Genomic DNA, 15255 nt, shown 5'->3' on the forward strand with positions numbered 1-15255 from the left:
CTCTGGCACGCATACTTGTGGTTTGGAAGTAATTCCTATGGGAAGCAGCATGGCAGTTGTAGAACTGCATTTGAATAATGTGCATTATATCACTTACAGGGAACCTGCCTTCTCTGTGTGCATCGTGACTAGGTTTACATTTCGCATTTGTTGCTGGTGGTTTCAGTATTTTAACTTTTACTGGAAGCAAAGTTGAGTTAGTATCTCAAGTTGCCTTTTACACAGCCCTTATACAGTCTGGTAACTTTTGATAGGAGGTGGTGCTACATTAGACTTTTTTTCTGCTTTTGGGACTTAATTAAAGAAAAGGGATTTATGTGAATAAATGTTGAATGGTCAGAAGAAGAAAACATATAAATAAAATTGATTTTGACCATTTGTTGTGATTGGAGATTGATGATTTACATATGTTATATTGGTAATCCCTAATATATTGAACTCTTAATATAGAAGAGGGGATTATCCTCTTTTAGGTATCTAGTCTACTGAATTTTAAGACCAAAAACTGTTGTCATGCTGTTTCTCTTTAGGAAATCCACTATGCATGCATCTATATCTATATCTATATATATCTTTTTGCCCTTTTTGTACTAACTGATTATTATTGAAGATCAATCCCAATTGAAAATTTCTGTTGCGTTATTAAGAAAATTATATAAATATTATTGCTAAAATAAAAAAAGCTTGTCCTACTTTTAAAAATAAGTCATATGTTAGTAGGCCTGGTAGAAGAACTAAACACATTAGAACTAAAGAGATTTTAAATTTTTTTCATAGAAAAGAGAATTTTATTGTTATTAAGCTGTTGCTCCTAGCTGGCCCTGTTTTTGATAGTGGTCATATAGCAAATATAAACTTCTCCAGAGCTGACATGAGGTAAAGTGCCTTTTAGACTGTTCCCTGAACCTTAACGTGTCAGTAAGACATGCAATCTGTTTTCCAGTTCTTATGGGTTTTTTGTTTATTTCCTCTGTTACTTTACTGTTCTGGATCTACCATATGCATTGCTTAAAAAGATGTGTAGTTTTATATTGTGGAATGAAATCTTACACAATTAATGCTTTGAATTATAGTAGTAAGTTATAGCAGCAAGCTATTTTTTTCATTAAAAGTTATGTTTTAGCTGATTTTTGTCTGAATTGTTAGAATTTTCTTGAAATCTTAAGGGAAATAAACAGTAGCTTTTTAGTTATTGTGTTTACTGGTAAATTTTGCCAGAGTGCAGCAGCTTCTAGAATGGATGCTATGAATCCAGAGAACAGTGCTTTAAATTAATGGGGTAAGTTAGAGAAAGGCAGTGTAAATACAGCCACAGGGGAGATGTTTTGTGGAGTAGACTTCTGAGGACTTTGTTATTGTTATAATTAAATATTTATGTGATGTGTAAACCATCAGTCTTTTGAGGAAAAGTCAAATTTAGTATTTTTTTGGCTTTTAGGTATCTCATAACTAAGACTTTCTTAAGACATTTGCAGTACTCATCTGTTGTCAAGTTTTAATTGACAGCTTGCTTAAGATGTTTCTACTGTTACAGACATGGTGTATTCAATATTAAAATGTTAAATATGCATTTTAATGTTATTCAAACTAGTGAATCCCTGAGTTTTTGTGTATCTGGGAGGAGATGAGGGGTTAAATTCAAGCTGAATTGTCAAGGCAAGTAGTTCAGTGATGCAATAAGCCTACATTATTTTGAGCTTTATACTGAATTTCATTAGATCATCCTGTATGCTTTATGTAAGCCCCTTGGCATTTGTTTAGTTTGAATAGTAGTGAATAAAATAGCTTAGAGTTGGTTTTGAAGTGCAGCTTCTGAAGTAGGAAGAAGAGGATTCAGATTGCCTTGTATACCTTTTTGTTTTCCTTTTTCCTTGGGACCAAACATAAATGTCACAGCAATAGTACTGTAGTGTCCTAAGGTTTTACAGGGGAAGCCTGTCAGTGCACAGTTCACTGGCTGTTAGTATGTGTTTATTATACATTGAGGTTAAATAATGCTGGCTCTTGGGTAGATCTAAGTGTCTTTATATTTGAGGACTTACACTTATGTATGTGTATTTAGATACTCTCTTCTGAGAGGTACACGTAGGTGTGTAAATAGGTGTTTACTTTAATATTTATGTGAGCATACATTTATCTTTGTAAGCATGTACTCAGCTTTTAGGAACTAGGCTTAGCAGGTCTTCGTGAAAGGAGATTTTTTTCTCAAGTCATTCAGTATTGTTCACAGCATTAACACATCACTGAACAAATTACCCTCTTGCATATGCTAATCCTGCACTTAAAAGAACTCATTGTATCACATTTTAATGCTTTAGCTGGAACCAGATGGAGATGGGAATTGCAGGCACCTAAGTTTGTCATGTGACTGAAGAATGTCTAAAATGCCTTTCTCTTTGGGTCAACAGTTTGTACTTAGCTAAACTTTGGATGAATGAAGGAGCCCATGTAGCTTGAGGAAAAGATTAGTCTTTGCTTTTGTCATTTGTGTGTCTGTGTTGGCCTCTTGTTTTTCAGATCAGCTCTGATTAAACAACACTTCCGCCTTAATTTCACACTAGCAGTGACTGTTATGCTGGAAGTAAAAATATTTGATCTTTGTTTGCAATACATTTGTTGAAGGTATCCAACTGGAGTTCACTGCAGCTAACAAGTGATTACTGCATAACCTGATTTTGTAAATATTTCTTCCTCTAAGAGTTAAAGGCAAGTTGCGATATATCTATCCATGCCTGCAGGTGTAGACCTACCAAAACCTCCTTATTTTTGGTGGTCTAGAAGCAATCAATCAAATTATAATTAGTAAGTATCTTTTATTACATGGTGTATGTATATTTAAAAATACATTAAAAAATAATTGCTACCTGCCCTTGAATACAATGTGCCTGCTTCTCCTAAACAGTTAATTCAGTTCAATTAATTAGTTAACTAGGTAGTGACTGACAAATGAACTAAACTTTTGGTAATTTGAACAATGGAAAGCCAAGCTTCTTGGAATGCATGAAACTGTACATGTTTGCCTGGAGGACTTCTGAGTTGAATTAAATGGAATGAAGGACTATGTAGGTGTCACGTTTTTAAAGCATCTTTCACATACAATTTGGGTTTTGAAGCATATATGAAGGAAAGGAGTTTTTTGTTTACCTTGTTTCTTCTCTTTCCAGAGTAATTCACTGTTGGTCCCAGACAGTCTGCGAAGCACAGATAAACGCAGGAATGGCCCTGAATATACTAATGACGTCAAAAAGAGAAAGGTGGATGATAAGGATTCTAGCCACTATGTAAGCAAATCTGTGTCAAAGAAATGATCAATTTATTTGCTCATACTGTGCTTGTATGAGGAGTAAAGAGCTGTGAAGAACAAGGCAAGGTGTGTCCTATGGCCAATGTAGTACATGAATATACTTGTCAGGGAGACCATTATTCGTGTTGTGGGAAGACTAGTATTGCAATAGTTTAGGCTACCATCAAGTTATACTCCTCAGCAGGGAACAGTGAGCCAGGACTAGCTGCTCGGGTTTCACAAGTGTTCTCAGACATTTCTCAGAGTTTGAGCAAGAGGTCCTTTCTGTACTGCTCTAAAACCTACAGGTTTTTTAAGAAATTGAGTAGTTTGTTGACTTGGAGCTTTTTAGCACATTTTTCTGATGCTAGTTGTTAACTATGTTCAGGAATAATTACCATTGCAAATTGCATATGTTACAAACCTGTATTAATTTACTAAAGCTTGCTTTTATTTTATATGACAGTTTCAACACAAAGCTTATTGTAATATAAAATGTTCAGTTTGTGTCCTGCATTTTTTACTAGCTTGCTTGTTGCTTGACTTTGAAGAGACACTTCAGTACAACAGTGTGGCATACATGAACCTCGAAAGATTCAGATAGAATATAATGTCAGGTTTAAATGCTCAGTCAAATCACAGGCTGATATGTGAACAGGCTTTAGAGACTAGAACTTTTACGAAAGAGTCTTGAAAAGTAGAACTTAAATCAAACAGAAAATATTCTTCTTTGACATAGCAATAATGTGGCACATTACCTGATTTATATTAATCCAAACTAATTACTTGCTTGTTACTGAAACCCAAGAGAAAATCAGGTGCCACTTTAATTATTTGGTGTTTCATAGGGGAATTTCTCTCCACTTGAACCCAGAATATCTCTGAACAGCTGTTGGATGTCCCTGAAGCTACTGGTAGTAGATGGGTTACTTTCCCATTTCTGCACATTGTGGTAGTGTACTACTGTTACATTTTTGCAAGTTGCATTTTCAGCACTTGCTAGTAATTTTGTTTTGATTATGGAAGGGCTTGGCAAACTTGCCTGTTGCTCTCTCAGCTTTGAGGGTTTGATATTCTATGGGCATTTTTCATTTTAAATGTTTGAAGATTAAGAATTCTTAAGCTACACTTGCTGCTAAGAAAAACAGGAAGAAAAACCTTAACTTGCCTGTTTTTCTTGTATTTCTACTGGAAATAAATGTAAAGGATACAGCTGCGAAGCAGTTTGTTTCAATCCACTTTTTAAGTGTGTTGTCCTGTTTACTGTTCACTTGAAATGGATTTTACAGATAAAGGCAGCATGCAAATAAAGAATTGAGCAAAAGAAGGATTCAAAAGTTCCAAATTCATTCTAATCTGGAAGATATTATTTTTTAAAGGTTCCTAGTTTTGGTATACACAAAGTTGCTGATTTCAAGCTCATTTAAATGAGACCCTTGTATGCACAAGGAAATACTGCTTTTGTTAGAAGAGAGATAAACGAGTTGTATGAATTGTTGCTTTTAGAAATAAGATGCAAAATGCAATTTTTTTTTCTTCTGACCAGTTTTAATGTTAGGACCTGCATAATTTCAACCTATGGGTTTATTAGTGAGGGGAGTCTTCTTATGTTAATAGTAGATGGAGATGCCTTTGATAGTCCCAGTAAATTTATGTTTCTTAAGATGACAAAGCTAGTGGAGTGCACTCAATAGTTGATTGGCAGCTATTTTTGTTCTCCTCAGGGGCAGTATTTCTGGTGAGCTAGTGTCCCACCTACTGTGCTTCCACAAGTTCAAATGTGTTCTAACCTATTCTTGCCTTCTGGGTGCTTTGTACTTTTAAAGAAGTGGCAGGTAACTGGGGTTTGAAGCATTCCTTTTCCTTCTCCTTTTGCACTCTTTGGTTGGACAGCTTCCTGAGTGGCAAACAGAGCCACCGATCTGTCTTCAGTAACAATCTTGGGTCTCTAATAAGTTTGTGATGTTTCTTGGAGCAATATTCAGCTGCTGAAGCAGAAGGGAAGCATTGAAACTATTTGAAGGTTTGTTTTTTTTATTTTGGGGGTTTTTTTGTTTGTTTGTTTTAAAAAAACACAAACAAAAGTGAAACATTGTAGAGAGGCTGGTGCTGGTCTCTTCTCACAGGTAATTAGTGACAGAACAAGAGGGAATGGCTTCAAGCTGCAACAGGGTAGGTTAAGAGTGGATATTAGGAAAAAAAAAATTCACAGAAAGGGTGTTTAGACACTGGAATAGGCTGCCCAGGGAGGTGGTTGAGTCCTCATTCCTGGATGTCTTTGTGTCATTTGGATGTGGTGTTGGTGGATATAGTTTAGGGGAGAACTTTGTGGAGTAGGGATGATTGTTGGACTTGGTGATCCCAAGGGTCTTTTCCAGCCTGAATAGTGCTGTAATTCTATGAAATGTTGAAATGCCTTGACATTTCTGAAGCTTTTTCTTCCCTACAACTTTCCATTCTAAACTTTCCTTTCTGGAAAAGGATAAAAATTATCCTATAACTTTGAGGAAGTTGATTCATCAAACCTGCCAAAATGCTCCATTTTTCTGAGGTCTATTGTTTTTTAAGGTATGCACAAGCAGTAATTTCCATAAGATTAACACATAAATTACCATATGAATAGAATGAGTCTCTTTTAGAAGCATAGGTAACACTGTTTATGATGGTAATAAGCAGGGGCTTTGGACCATCTTGCACTGATGGGGAGACCACTGTCTTTGAACTAGTTCTACATTATTTAGGTTTTATTATTGAAGCAGAAATAAGGTGGTGTGTTCCGATTTAAATTTGTTTTCACTGTGGCTAATAAGCTAATGAAAGGCTCTTTGCTTCTTGTTTATGAAAAACAAAAACATGTCTGAGTAGATGCATAGTCTTTCTCTCTGGGCTCTTCATGTACTAATTGAAATGAACAATATATTTATTTATTTTTAATAGGACAGTGATGGGGACAAGAGTGACGATAACTTGGTTGTAGATGTATCCAATGAGGTAACTTTTTTCACTTTTGTAGTCTTGACATTTGCCCAAAGCTTTAAGGAAAAGTAAATTTAGATGTTAGAAGAAAAATAATCCTCTATGTGGATATGTTAAAATATTCACAGCTTCTCTTTTGTTATCACTGCAGTTACTATGTCTTCCTTTGAGCTTTATCTAGTTGCCCTCTCAGCCTTTCCTTCTGCGGGTTTGTCCAGGTCTGTTCCATCTGCAGTCACCTTCTGATTCTTCACAGGTGATCTGTAAAGGAGACAGTTGTGGTGAGATGCAGGTGGAGGGCTGAGGTTTTCAAACTATTGTCTTCAAATGAGAAAGGAGGATAATAACTAACCTTGTATTTATTAGTAGGAGTATTATTAAAAACATTCTTGGTACCTTAAAAGCTATTAGTATTTTTTTCATCCTACATTAAAGACAGCATTTTTAAGAAATGTTTTTTTTTTAATGAAGTCTGCTGAAGTCAGTGCACAAAATTTTCCAGAGGCTGCACCTATTTTTTCTCCATGACAGAGATTTGGCAGTTGCATCAAGGTGAAGGGATGGGCCTTCCCTTTCCTTCATCTTCTATTTCATACAGCAAAGAGATTTAGGAAGCCTGAATATGGTAGTGAGGTTGTTCTGCTCTGTGAAAGGCACAGGGAGAGAAGCTGGTGGAGAAATGCCTTCAGCAGTCCCAAGTGCCCAAATTATGTCAGCCAAGGAGAAAAATGGCTGACCAACTAAGGATTTTAGAAGCTACAATGAAACTACTTAATAATGACACCATATACTTAGTGTCCTTTTGTGAGGACTGTTTCCTCCCTGTTGCTATTCTCATGAGCCAAAGGAGCATGGAGAACCTGTAGAGCTCTGATGGCATTGTAGCTTGCTGGGCTGGCTACTTCAGGTTGAAGTAAATGCAGAGTGTGCCTCTGGAAGACAGAACGCTTAAGTAGCGAGACAACTGAAGTTGGTATATTATTGAAATGTTTGTTGTCACTAGCAGCACATGGGGAACTTAGAAGGAAAAAACAGCATTAACTTACTGCGGTTGCTGTTGGTCTTGTTCTTAATGTGTTGTGTGCACTTGCCTTAGTTTGTGCTTAGGTATACTGAGATTGCAAGGTCTTGCAATTCCTTGGAAACTGTTTATCGTTACACGTAGTGTAAGATTAAACCAGATTGCTTACTATATGAACATAATTCTAGCTCTAAACTGATGAAGGGGTTTCAGCTTTTTTTTTTCCTACAAACATAACAAAACATTGTGACATTTGAACTTCTTAAATTCTGCTAGTTTTGTTTGTTTGGGTTTTTTTTCCCTATAGAGTCTTTAGTGGTGTTTGTATACCAACCCATGACATGGTTCTGTGCTGTTTTTCCTTTCGCATTGTTTTAGGATCCTTCTTCCCCAAGGGCAAGTCCCACTAATTCACCACGTGAAAATGGTATAGATAAAACCCGCCTGCTGAAGAAAGATGCCTCTAGCAGTCCAGCATCTACGGCCTCTTCAGGAAGCTCTACTTCCCTCAAATCCAAAGAAATTAGTCTGGTGGGTAGCCGTCTGTTGTCCAGATAACTGTTCCTTCTTCTAAAGTCTAACTCTCCATTTTCGTGTAGCTACTTGTGGCAGAAAGTGCATGGCTTTAAATGTTTGAAGCTGAAACCGACTACTGTTTTTTACAGACGTCTATAGTATTATTCAGCTTTCCTCCTCAGTAATGTTTTTTGTTTCATTTTGATTTCTTCTTTTTCCTACATTTCTGTCAAATGAGTCACAAATTTATTACAAAGCACAAGAGTTGCTTAAGCATTGTTTATTATTTCATAAGCAGTAGCTTATCATTTGACATAGTCTATATGTAGTCACTAAGAAGTCCTCTAGGCTTTTGTTAAACTCTTCTAAATAAGCTGTTACTTTTTGAAAACTTTTCCTGCAGTATCGCTAATAAATTGATCAGATTCCCTGTAGCTTTCTTGTCACGAGTTCTTTATATTATCAACCATGGTGGTATTTTGCATTTTTACATAGATTTGTTGTGTCCAGTACTAGTGGAGAGAGTAATAATTTCAAACTAACATAATTTGGTGATTCAAACTGCATTTTCCTAAAAAAAAATTAGCTTAGGCATTTATTTTTTTTCTTTCATGCCAATGGAAGAAGGAAAAATGCCTTTCTAAGTTTATTTTCTTAAATGAATTTTGGCAGCAATCAAGAAGGTCAGCATTTCTCTCTCACAAGTTAATGTTGTCAGCATTGCACGGACTTAAGAAAATCGGCTGAGTTACTAGGTCATAGGTGCCCCGCATCCCAGCTGCTGTTGTGATAAATTGTATAGTATGACTTGGATTAAAAATAGTACTCATTTAATTTGTTTCGTGGTATCAGCATGAAAAAGCCAGCACGCCTGTCCTGAAATCTAGCACACCAACTCCTCGAAGTGATGTGCCAACCCCTGGCACTAGTGCAACTCCAGGACTTCGTCCAGGCCTTGGCAAGCCTCCAACAATGGACCCTCTGGTTAACCAAGCTGGTAATGTATTACCTCATGTGTTTTTATGGTTCCAAAATTAATATTTTTTTATGTATGTAGTTCTGTGTTAATGTTAACTAAATGTATTGCTTTCCTCCTGATATCAAGAGAGGGCTTGATGAGAAGCAGATGTTTGGATTATCAGGAGTCTTATATCTTTCAATATCTTTCTATCTCTTATCTCTTCTTTGTTTACTTTTGTCCTTATCTTTTTTGCAAATAATCCAGAGACTGAATGCAATATAAAAAGACTTCTCAGAAGTTTCTGGTACTTACTCTGAATGCAGTCTCTTCTCTAGCTTTTTGTTTGAGTCTACTAATATCTGCTGCAGTGTAAATCTTGACAAATTCAGGGGGAAATTTACTTTTTCTATTCAAGCTGGTACAGCGCAGTTGCTTCAGACATGAGCTGTGTAAACTGTGTCTGTCAGCTTTACTGCTTAATTTGGCAAAGGAGAGATTAATGTAAACAGGGAAATATTATAAAAATGGAAATAGGTAATGCTGGAAGAGATTGTTACAAGTCATCAGCAAGTTCAGACTTCAGGAGATCTTGTTTACACTGAGTGAAAAGAGGTGGTGATAAATTATGGCAATGTTTCTTGGCAACCTAAGTATGTGAGAGGATAAGTTTAGGTAATGTACAGGAAGAAGAAAGGGCCATTTTCTTCCCTGTATGCAGTAATACACAAATGAAACTACCTGATTTCATTATTCTGTAGCTGCAGGTTTGCGGACACCGTTGGCTGTACCTGGACCATACCCTGCTCCATTTGGAATGGTACCTCATGCTGGCATGAATGGAGAGTTAACCAGTCCAGGGGCCGCCTATGCCAGTCTGCACAATATGTCACCCCAGATGAGTGCTGCTGCTGCTGCAGCTGCTGTGGTTGCCTATGGAAGATCTCCTATGGTAGGCCATACGTTGCGTGCAATCTCAGTCACATGAGTTGAGGTTCACAGAGAAGAGGTACATGCTTCATTTACCACTGTCAAATTCCCAAGTTACAACAGTGCCAGAGCCTGGACAGCTTCACTGTGGGTTTCACTTTGCTGTGTGGCTGGAGAAACAAATTTGCACCTTGAAAACAAAGAATCTTGATATATTTGTGTATATTTCTTTTTTCTTCACCTTCATCAGTGCTTTGACTGATTATTAAATGCCAAAACATTTTTTTTATACTTAAAATGTAAGAGTAGTTTTAGTAACTATGAAGTATTAAATTGCTGCTGTGGACATCTGCTTTTCTCTTGCTCAACCAGGTTTGTGTTCTGTACAGACATACCAAATTAATCTTGAAGTACCGAGAAGTCTTTTTATCTGTCTCTGTGCTTGTATTTTGTTTTTTTGTGGAAATTAACATGAGAGGTTGGTCTGTACATATATTGGAGCTCTGTGATAAGGCATGTTACGAATAGTTGCTGTTGTGGATGTAGTAAGCAAATGGAGCGTAGTAGTTAAAGCTACTGTCAAGCACAATAACCGAGGTACCTGATTCTGCAAACATGAGCTAAATGGAAGCTTTATGCATAGGCAAACTTACTTGTAAATTTGCAAGATTGAACTTAAGCTAGTAATTTTCTCATTATTGTAGTTATGGCTACTTTTTTCAAACTGGTAAAAAGGGCTTTTATGTGAAAATATGGAAATTTTAAGCAGCGTATGTGCTTGTTAAAGCAGGAAGAATTTTAACTCGGGTATAGTGTTCATAATAAAAACTAAGTCTGGTCCAGAATTTCTGTTTGGATTATATGATGTACATATTTATTCAGGATATAACGTTTAGCGTAATTGTAGTATGTAAATTGAAAATAGTGTATTTAAGCTCTAGACAAATTTCTCTGACCCTGCAAAGTAGCACTGGGCGTGATCTCTAAGCTGATGTGCCCACACAGTGCAGTGTGGAGCTGTGCAGAGGTTCTAGCTGGGGCCTGAAGCTGCTTTCCAGCACTGCGCTGTGCCTGCATGGGTCTCTGCTTGCTGTTGCAGAGCTAACGAGCACTGGCGTGGCTACATGCTGGCATGTCAACAATTGGTGCCAGGGTTAGGTCTGTGCTGACATGGATATTTGTGGTATGCTCAGTGGTGTGAACGCATGCTATACATTATTGGTTTTCTATTCACATATGAATACTTTTAGCAGAAGCATGCCTAGGGAAAATAATCTTGTTTTTCCCACCCTTTGAAGGGACATGCACTTACCTAATACTGTGGGTAAAAGCTAGGTTTTGGATAAATGCATAGTATCTTGGGGGTGAAGCAAAGGGGGCTGCTGAATGAGAAACTAAAAGTGTGAGATTTATTTATTTTTCATTGTCAGGTTGGGTTTGATCCTCCTCCTCACATGAGAGTACCTGGAATCCCTCCAAATCTAGCAGGGATTCCTGGGGGAAAACCGTAAGTAACTTTTTAACATTTTGGTAACATCTACAATATCTGGAGAGAATAACATTACCTTGTGTCAGTGAAGAAGAATTCCAAAGGGGGTAGTGATTAGTTGTTTCCAATGTTTAAGGCTTCTCCTGGTAAGAGATATGCAGCATATAAATTCTTAAATTTAGCTGTATTCTAAATCAGGTGTGCATATACCCATGTCTAAGAAAAAAACTGTTGAACGTATACTTTAAGGTTTTTTATTTCCTCCATTCTGAGGAATGGAGCAAATAACAAACAAAAGGGAAAGGACAGCAAAAGGATTATGAAACATTTGTGCAGCAGGTGGTGCATAGATGTAGTATACTTTTCACAACAGGTTATTTTAATTTAAATGTTGTAATTATTTATGAAGAGGTGGTTATATAAAATTCTTGTGTGATGCTCTAGCTTATTTATGTTTCAATAAAATAACCAGAACAGGATACATCAATTATTCAGTAATTTGACTTTAATTGAGACTGAGCTTATTCATTTATAGTAGAATCATAAGTAAGTATAACCTCTTAAAAAAATGTGATTATATTTTAAGTATTTCAGGACAACTAGTCTATGCAGGTACAAACAGACTGTAGACTGCAAATTTGACTGATACGTTTTCTTGGAGAGAGTTGGCCAGAGGAAATCATAATAGGTTTTTCAACAGCCTCTTAGAACCTTTTGTCCCATCAGTGCTTGGCACTCAGTCCTGTCTTCTCTTTCAACAGAAAGCTGCAGTTAGAGTAGTTTCTCTCTAGCTAGATGCTAACATAGTTTTGGAATGCACTTAACATGTTGCACTTCTATGTTGGGTGTTCTCTTATGTACTGTCTTGTTAACCAGTCTGTCATGGTTTAATTCTTTTTGTAGCTTCAGGACCATTTCAAACTAATGCTTACAGGATGCTGTCTTATAGGATGTTGATCTGCATGAGGATAGGGAGGCTCTATGGAGAGACTTGGGTAGATTCTGTCATTAGGCTGATGTTACTGGTATGGGCTTCAACAAGGCCAAGTGCCAGGTCCTGCACTTGGGCCACAACAACCCCAGACAACCATCAGGCTTGGGAAGTGTGGCTGGAAAGCTGTCTGGCAGAAAAGGACCTGGGGTTTCTAACTGACAAGCGGCTGAATATGAGCCAGCAGTGTGCCCAGGTGGCCAAGAAAGCCGGTGGCATCCTGGCTTGCATTAGAAATAGTGTGACCAGCAGAAGTAGAGAGGTGGTTGTCCCCCTGTAGTCAGCACTGGTGAGGCCACACCTGGAGTATTGTGTCCAGTTTTGGGCACCTCAATTCAAGAGAGATATCTAGGTGCTGGAGCGAGTACAGAGGAGGGCAATGAAGCTGGTGAAGGGCCTAGAGAATAAATCTTACGGAGAATGCTTGAAGGAGCTGTGAATGTTTAGTTTGAGGAAGAGGAGGCTGAGGGGAGACCTCATCAGTCTCTACAGCTGCCTGAAAGGTCATTGTAGAGAGGCTGGTGCTGGTCTCTTCTCACAGGTAATTAGTGACAGAACAAGAGGGAATGGCTTCAAGCTGCAACAGGGTAGGTTAAGAGTGGATATTAGGAAAAAAAAAATTCACAGAAAGGGTGTTTAGACACTGGAATAGGCTGCCCAGGGAGGTGGTTGAGTCCTCATTCCTGGATGTCTTTGTGTCATTTGGATGTGGTGTTGGTGGATATGGTTTAGGGGAGAACTTTGTGGAGTAGGGATGGACTTGGTGATCCCAAGGGTCTTTTCCAGCCTGAATAGTTTTATGATTCTGTCTAAGTTTTAACACATTGTGTTAAAAGTTAAATACACACATATTTTTGAGCACGCGGCAGCGGTGAGAGCGCAGAGCGGCAGCGGTGAGAGCTGCTCCTTTAATTACTGAGGATTAGAGAAGAGACCGGGCTTCCCGGAGACGGCGAAGCCGGAGCAGAGCGAGGAGACCCGAGTCTGAGCGGGAATCCTGAGAGGAGCAGGAAGGCTGACGTGGCAGGGGGTGTGGCTGAGAACCGCGGCAAGGTTTAAAAGCGGCCATCTCGGCAGCTCCCTCAGAGCACGCGGCAGCGGTGAGAGCGCAGAGCGGCAGCGGCAGGAGCAGGGAGTGAAGTGGCGCGAGGGCTGGGAGCGCGAGGGCAGGGGGAGAGCGGCGTGAGTGGAGGCAGGAAGCAGAGAACACCAGTAAATTTCTCTAGCATGGTGGCAACACGCCCTAAAACTGTATTGAAGAAGGATATGGGAACTCAGACGGAGGTTCTGAGCAGGCATGCAGCCGTGCAGGTCTCTGGCTGCAGCGAGTGCCTGAGCCTGGCACTGGTGCCAGAGGGAGCCAGTGGCACCGCGTGTGTGCGGTGCGAGCAAATCGATGATCTCCTCAGGCAGGTGGTTAGACTGACAGAGGAGGTTGAAAGACTGAGAATTATCAGAGAATGTGAGAATGAAATAGATTGGTGGAGTCAAACCCTGAGGCAAGGGCAGGAGGAAGAGATGCTAGAACAAGTGATGGATCCCCTTCCCTCCTGTTCTCAGACAGAAGGAGAGAGCGTTAGGGACATGGAGGAATGGAGGGAGGTCCGTCCTCGGAGAGGCAAGAAAAAACCCTCCCAACTCCGTCCATCCTCCGAATTGCCCTTGAAGAATAGGTACGAGGTCTTGGAACTTCAAGGAAAGGAAAATGAAGCTGGAGTGACAGATTTGTCTAGTGAACCGCCTATGACTTGTCGCTCAGCTCCACGACTTAGGACTTCTTCAACTAAGAAGGAAAGGAGGGTAATTGTGGTGGGTGACTCCCTTCTGAGGGGAACAGAAGGGCCCATCTGTAGACCTGACCCATCCCACAGGGAGGTCTGCTGCCTCCCTGGGGCTCGCATTAGAGATGTTAAAAGGAAACTCTCTAGTATGGTAAATCCATCTGATTACTACCCACTGCTGATTTTTCAGGTTGGCAGTGACGAAATTACTACAAGAAATGTAAGGGCAATGAAGAGAGACTTCAGGGCCCTGGGACGGCTAGTTAGGGGGTCTGGAGCACAAGTCGTGTTTGCCTCCATACCTCCTGCAAGAATGGGTGGAGAGATAAGCAGGAAGAGTTTAATGATGAATGAATGGCTAAGAGACTGGTGCCAAAGGCAGGGCTTTGGCTTTTTTGATCATGGGCTGCTCTATGAGACACCTGGCCTGATGGTGGCAGGTGGGATGCACCTGTCCCAGAGGGGGAAAAGGCTTTTGGGGCAGGACTTAGCAGGGCTCATTGAGAGAGCTTTAAACTAGATGTGAAGGGGGAAGGGGAGAAAACTGGGTCTGTTAGGGACAAGCCCAAGAGGAACATACCAGGGCCTGTAGGAGGATGGGCTAAGGAGGATTTAGTCCCACCGATGTGCTCTACTTGCTTCCTGAAATGCCTGTACACCAATGCACGCAGCATGGGGAATAAACAGGAAGAGTTAGAGGTCTGTGTGTGGTCTAAGGGTTATGATCTGGTAGCAATAACAGAGACATGGTGGGACAGCTCACATGACTGGAATGTGGCCATGGATGGCTATGTGCTTTTTAGGAAAGATCGGTCGGTGAAGCGAGGTGGTGGAGTTGCTCTTTATGTGAGAGAGCAACTAGAATGTATTGAGTTTTGTACAGGGGCTGATGAGGGGCGAGTTGAAATTCTGTGGGTAAGAATTAAAGGACAGGGTAGTATGGGTGACACAGTTGTGGGGGTCTACTACAGACCTCCTGATCAAGATAAGGAAGTTGATGAGGCTTTCTACAGGCAGCTGAAAGCAGCCTCACAACTGCAGTCCTTGGTCCTCATGGGAGATTTTAACTATCCCGATATCTGCTGGAAGACTTATACAGCCAGCCTTTCACAGTCTAGGAGGTTCCTCCAATGCATTGATGACAACTTCTTAATGCAAATGGTGGATAAGCCAACTAGAAGAGGAGCGCTGCTGGATCTTGTGCTCACCAACAAGGAGGGCCTTATTGAAGCAGTGGTGGTCAATGGCAACCTTGGCTGCAGTGACCATGAGATGGTGGAGTTCAGGATCCTGTGTGGGAGGAACAGAAT

General features: G+C 39.7%; 1 protein-coding gene across 6 annotated transcripts in view; it reads left to right on the forward strand.

Moving 5' to 3' along the window:
• Window positions 1-15255, forward strand: part of LOC127395306 (transducin-like enhancer protein 1) — a 93345-nt gene that overhangs the window by 52663 nt on the left and 25427 nt on the right. For all 6 annotated transcript variants that reach the window (XM_051642032.1, XM_051642033.1, XM_051642035.1 and 3 more), the window contains 6 exons: window positions 3165-3281; window positions 6221-6274; window positions 7659-7811; window positions 8649-8793; window positions 9516-9706; window positions 11115-11191. In XM_051642032.1, the coding sequence (XP_051497992.1) occupies window positions 3165-3281; window positions 6221-6274; window positions 7659-7811; window positions 8649-8793; window positions 9516-9706; window positions 11115-11191 (737 nt within the window). The remainder of the gene's footprint in view (window positions 1-3164; window positions 3282-6220; window positions 6275-7658; window positions 7812-8648; window positions 8794-9515; window positions 9707-11114; window positions 11192-15255) is intronic.

The sequence above is a fragment of the Apus apus genome, chromosome Z, assembly GCF_020740795.1.
Source record: "Apus apus isolate bApuApu2 chromosome Z, bApuApu2.pri.cur, whole genome shotgun sequence".
In the NCBI taxonomy this organism is placed as follows: Eukaryota; Metazoa; Chordata; class Aves; order Apodiformes; family Apodidae; genus Apus; species Apus apus.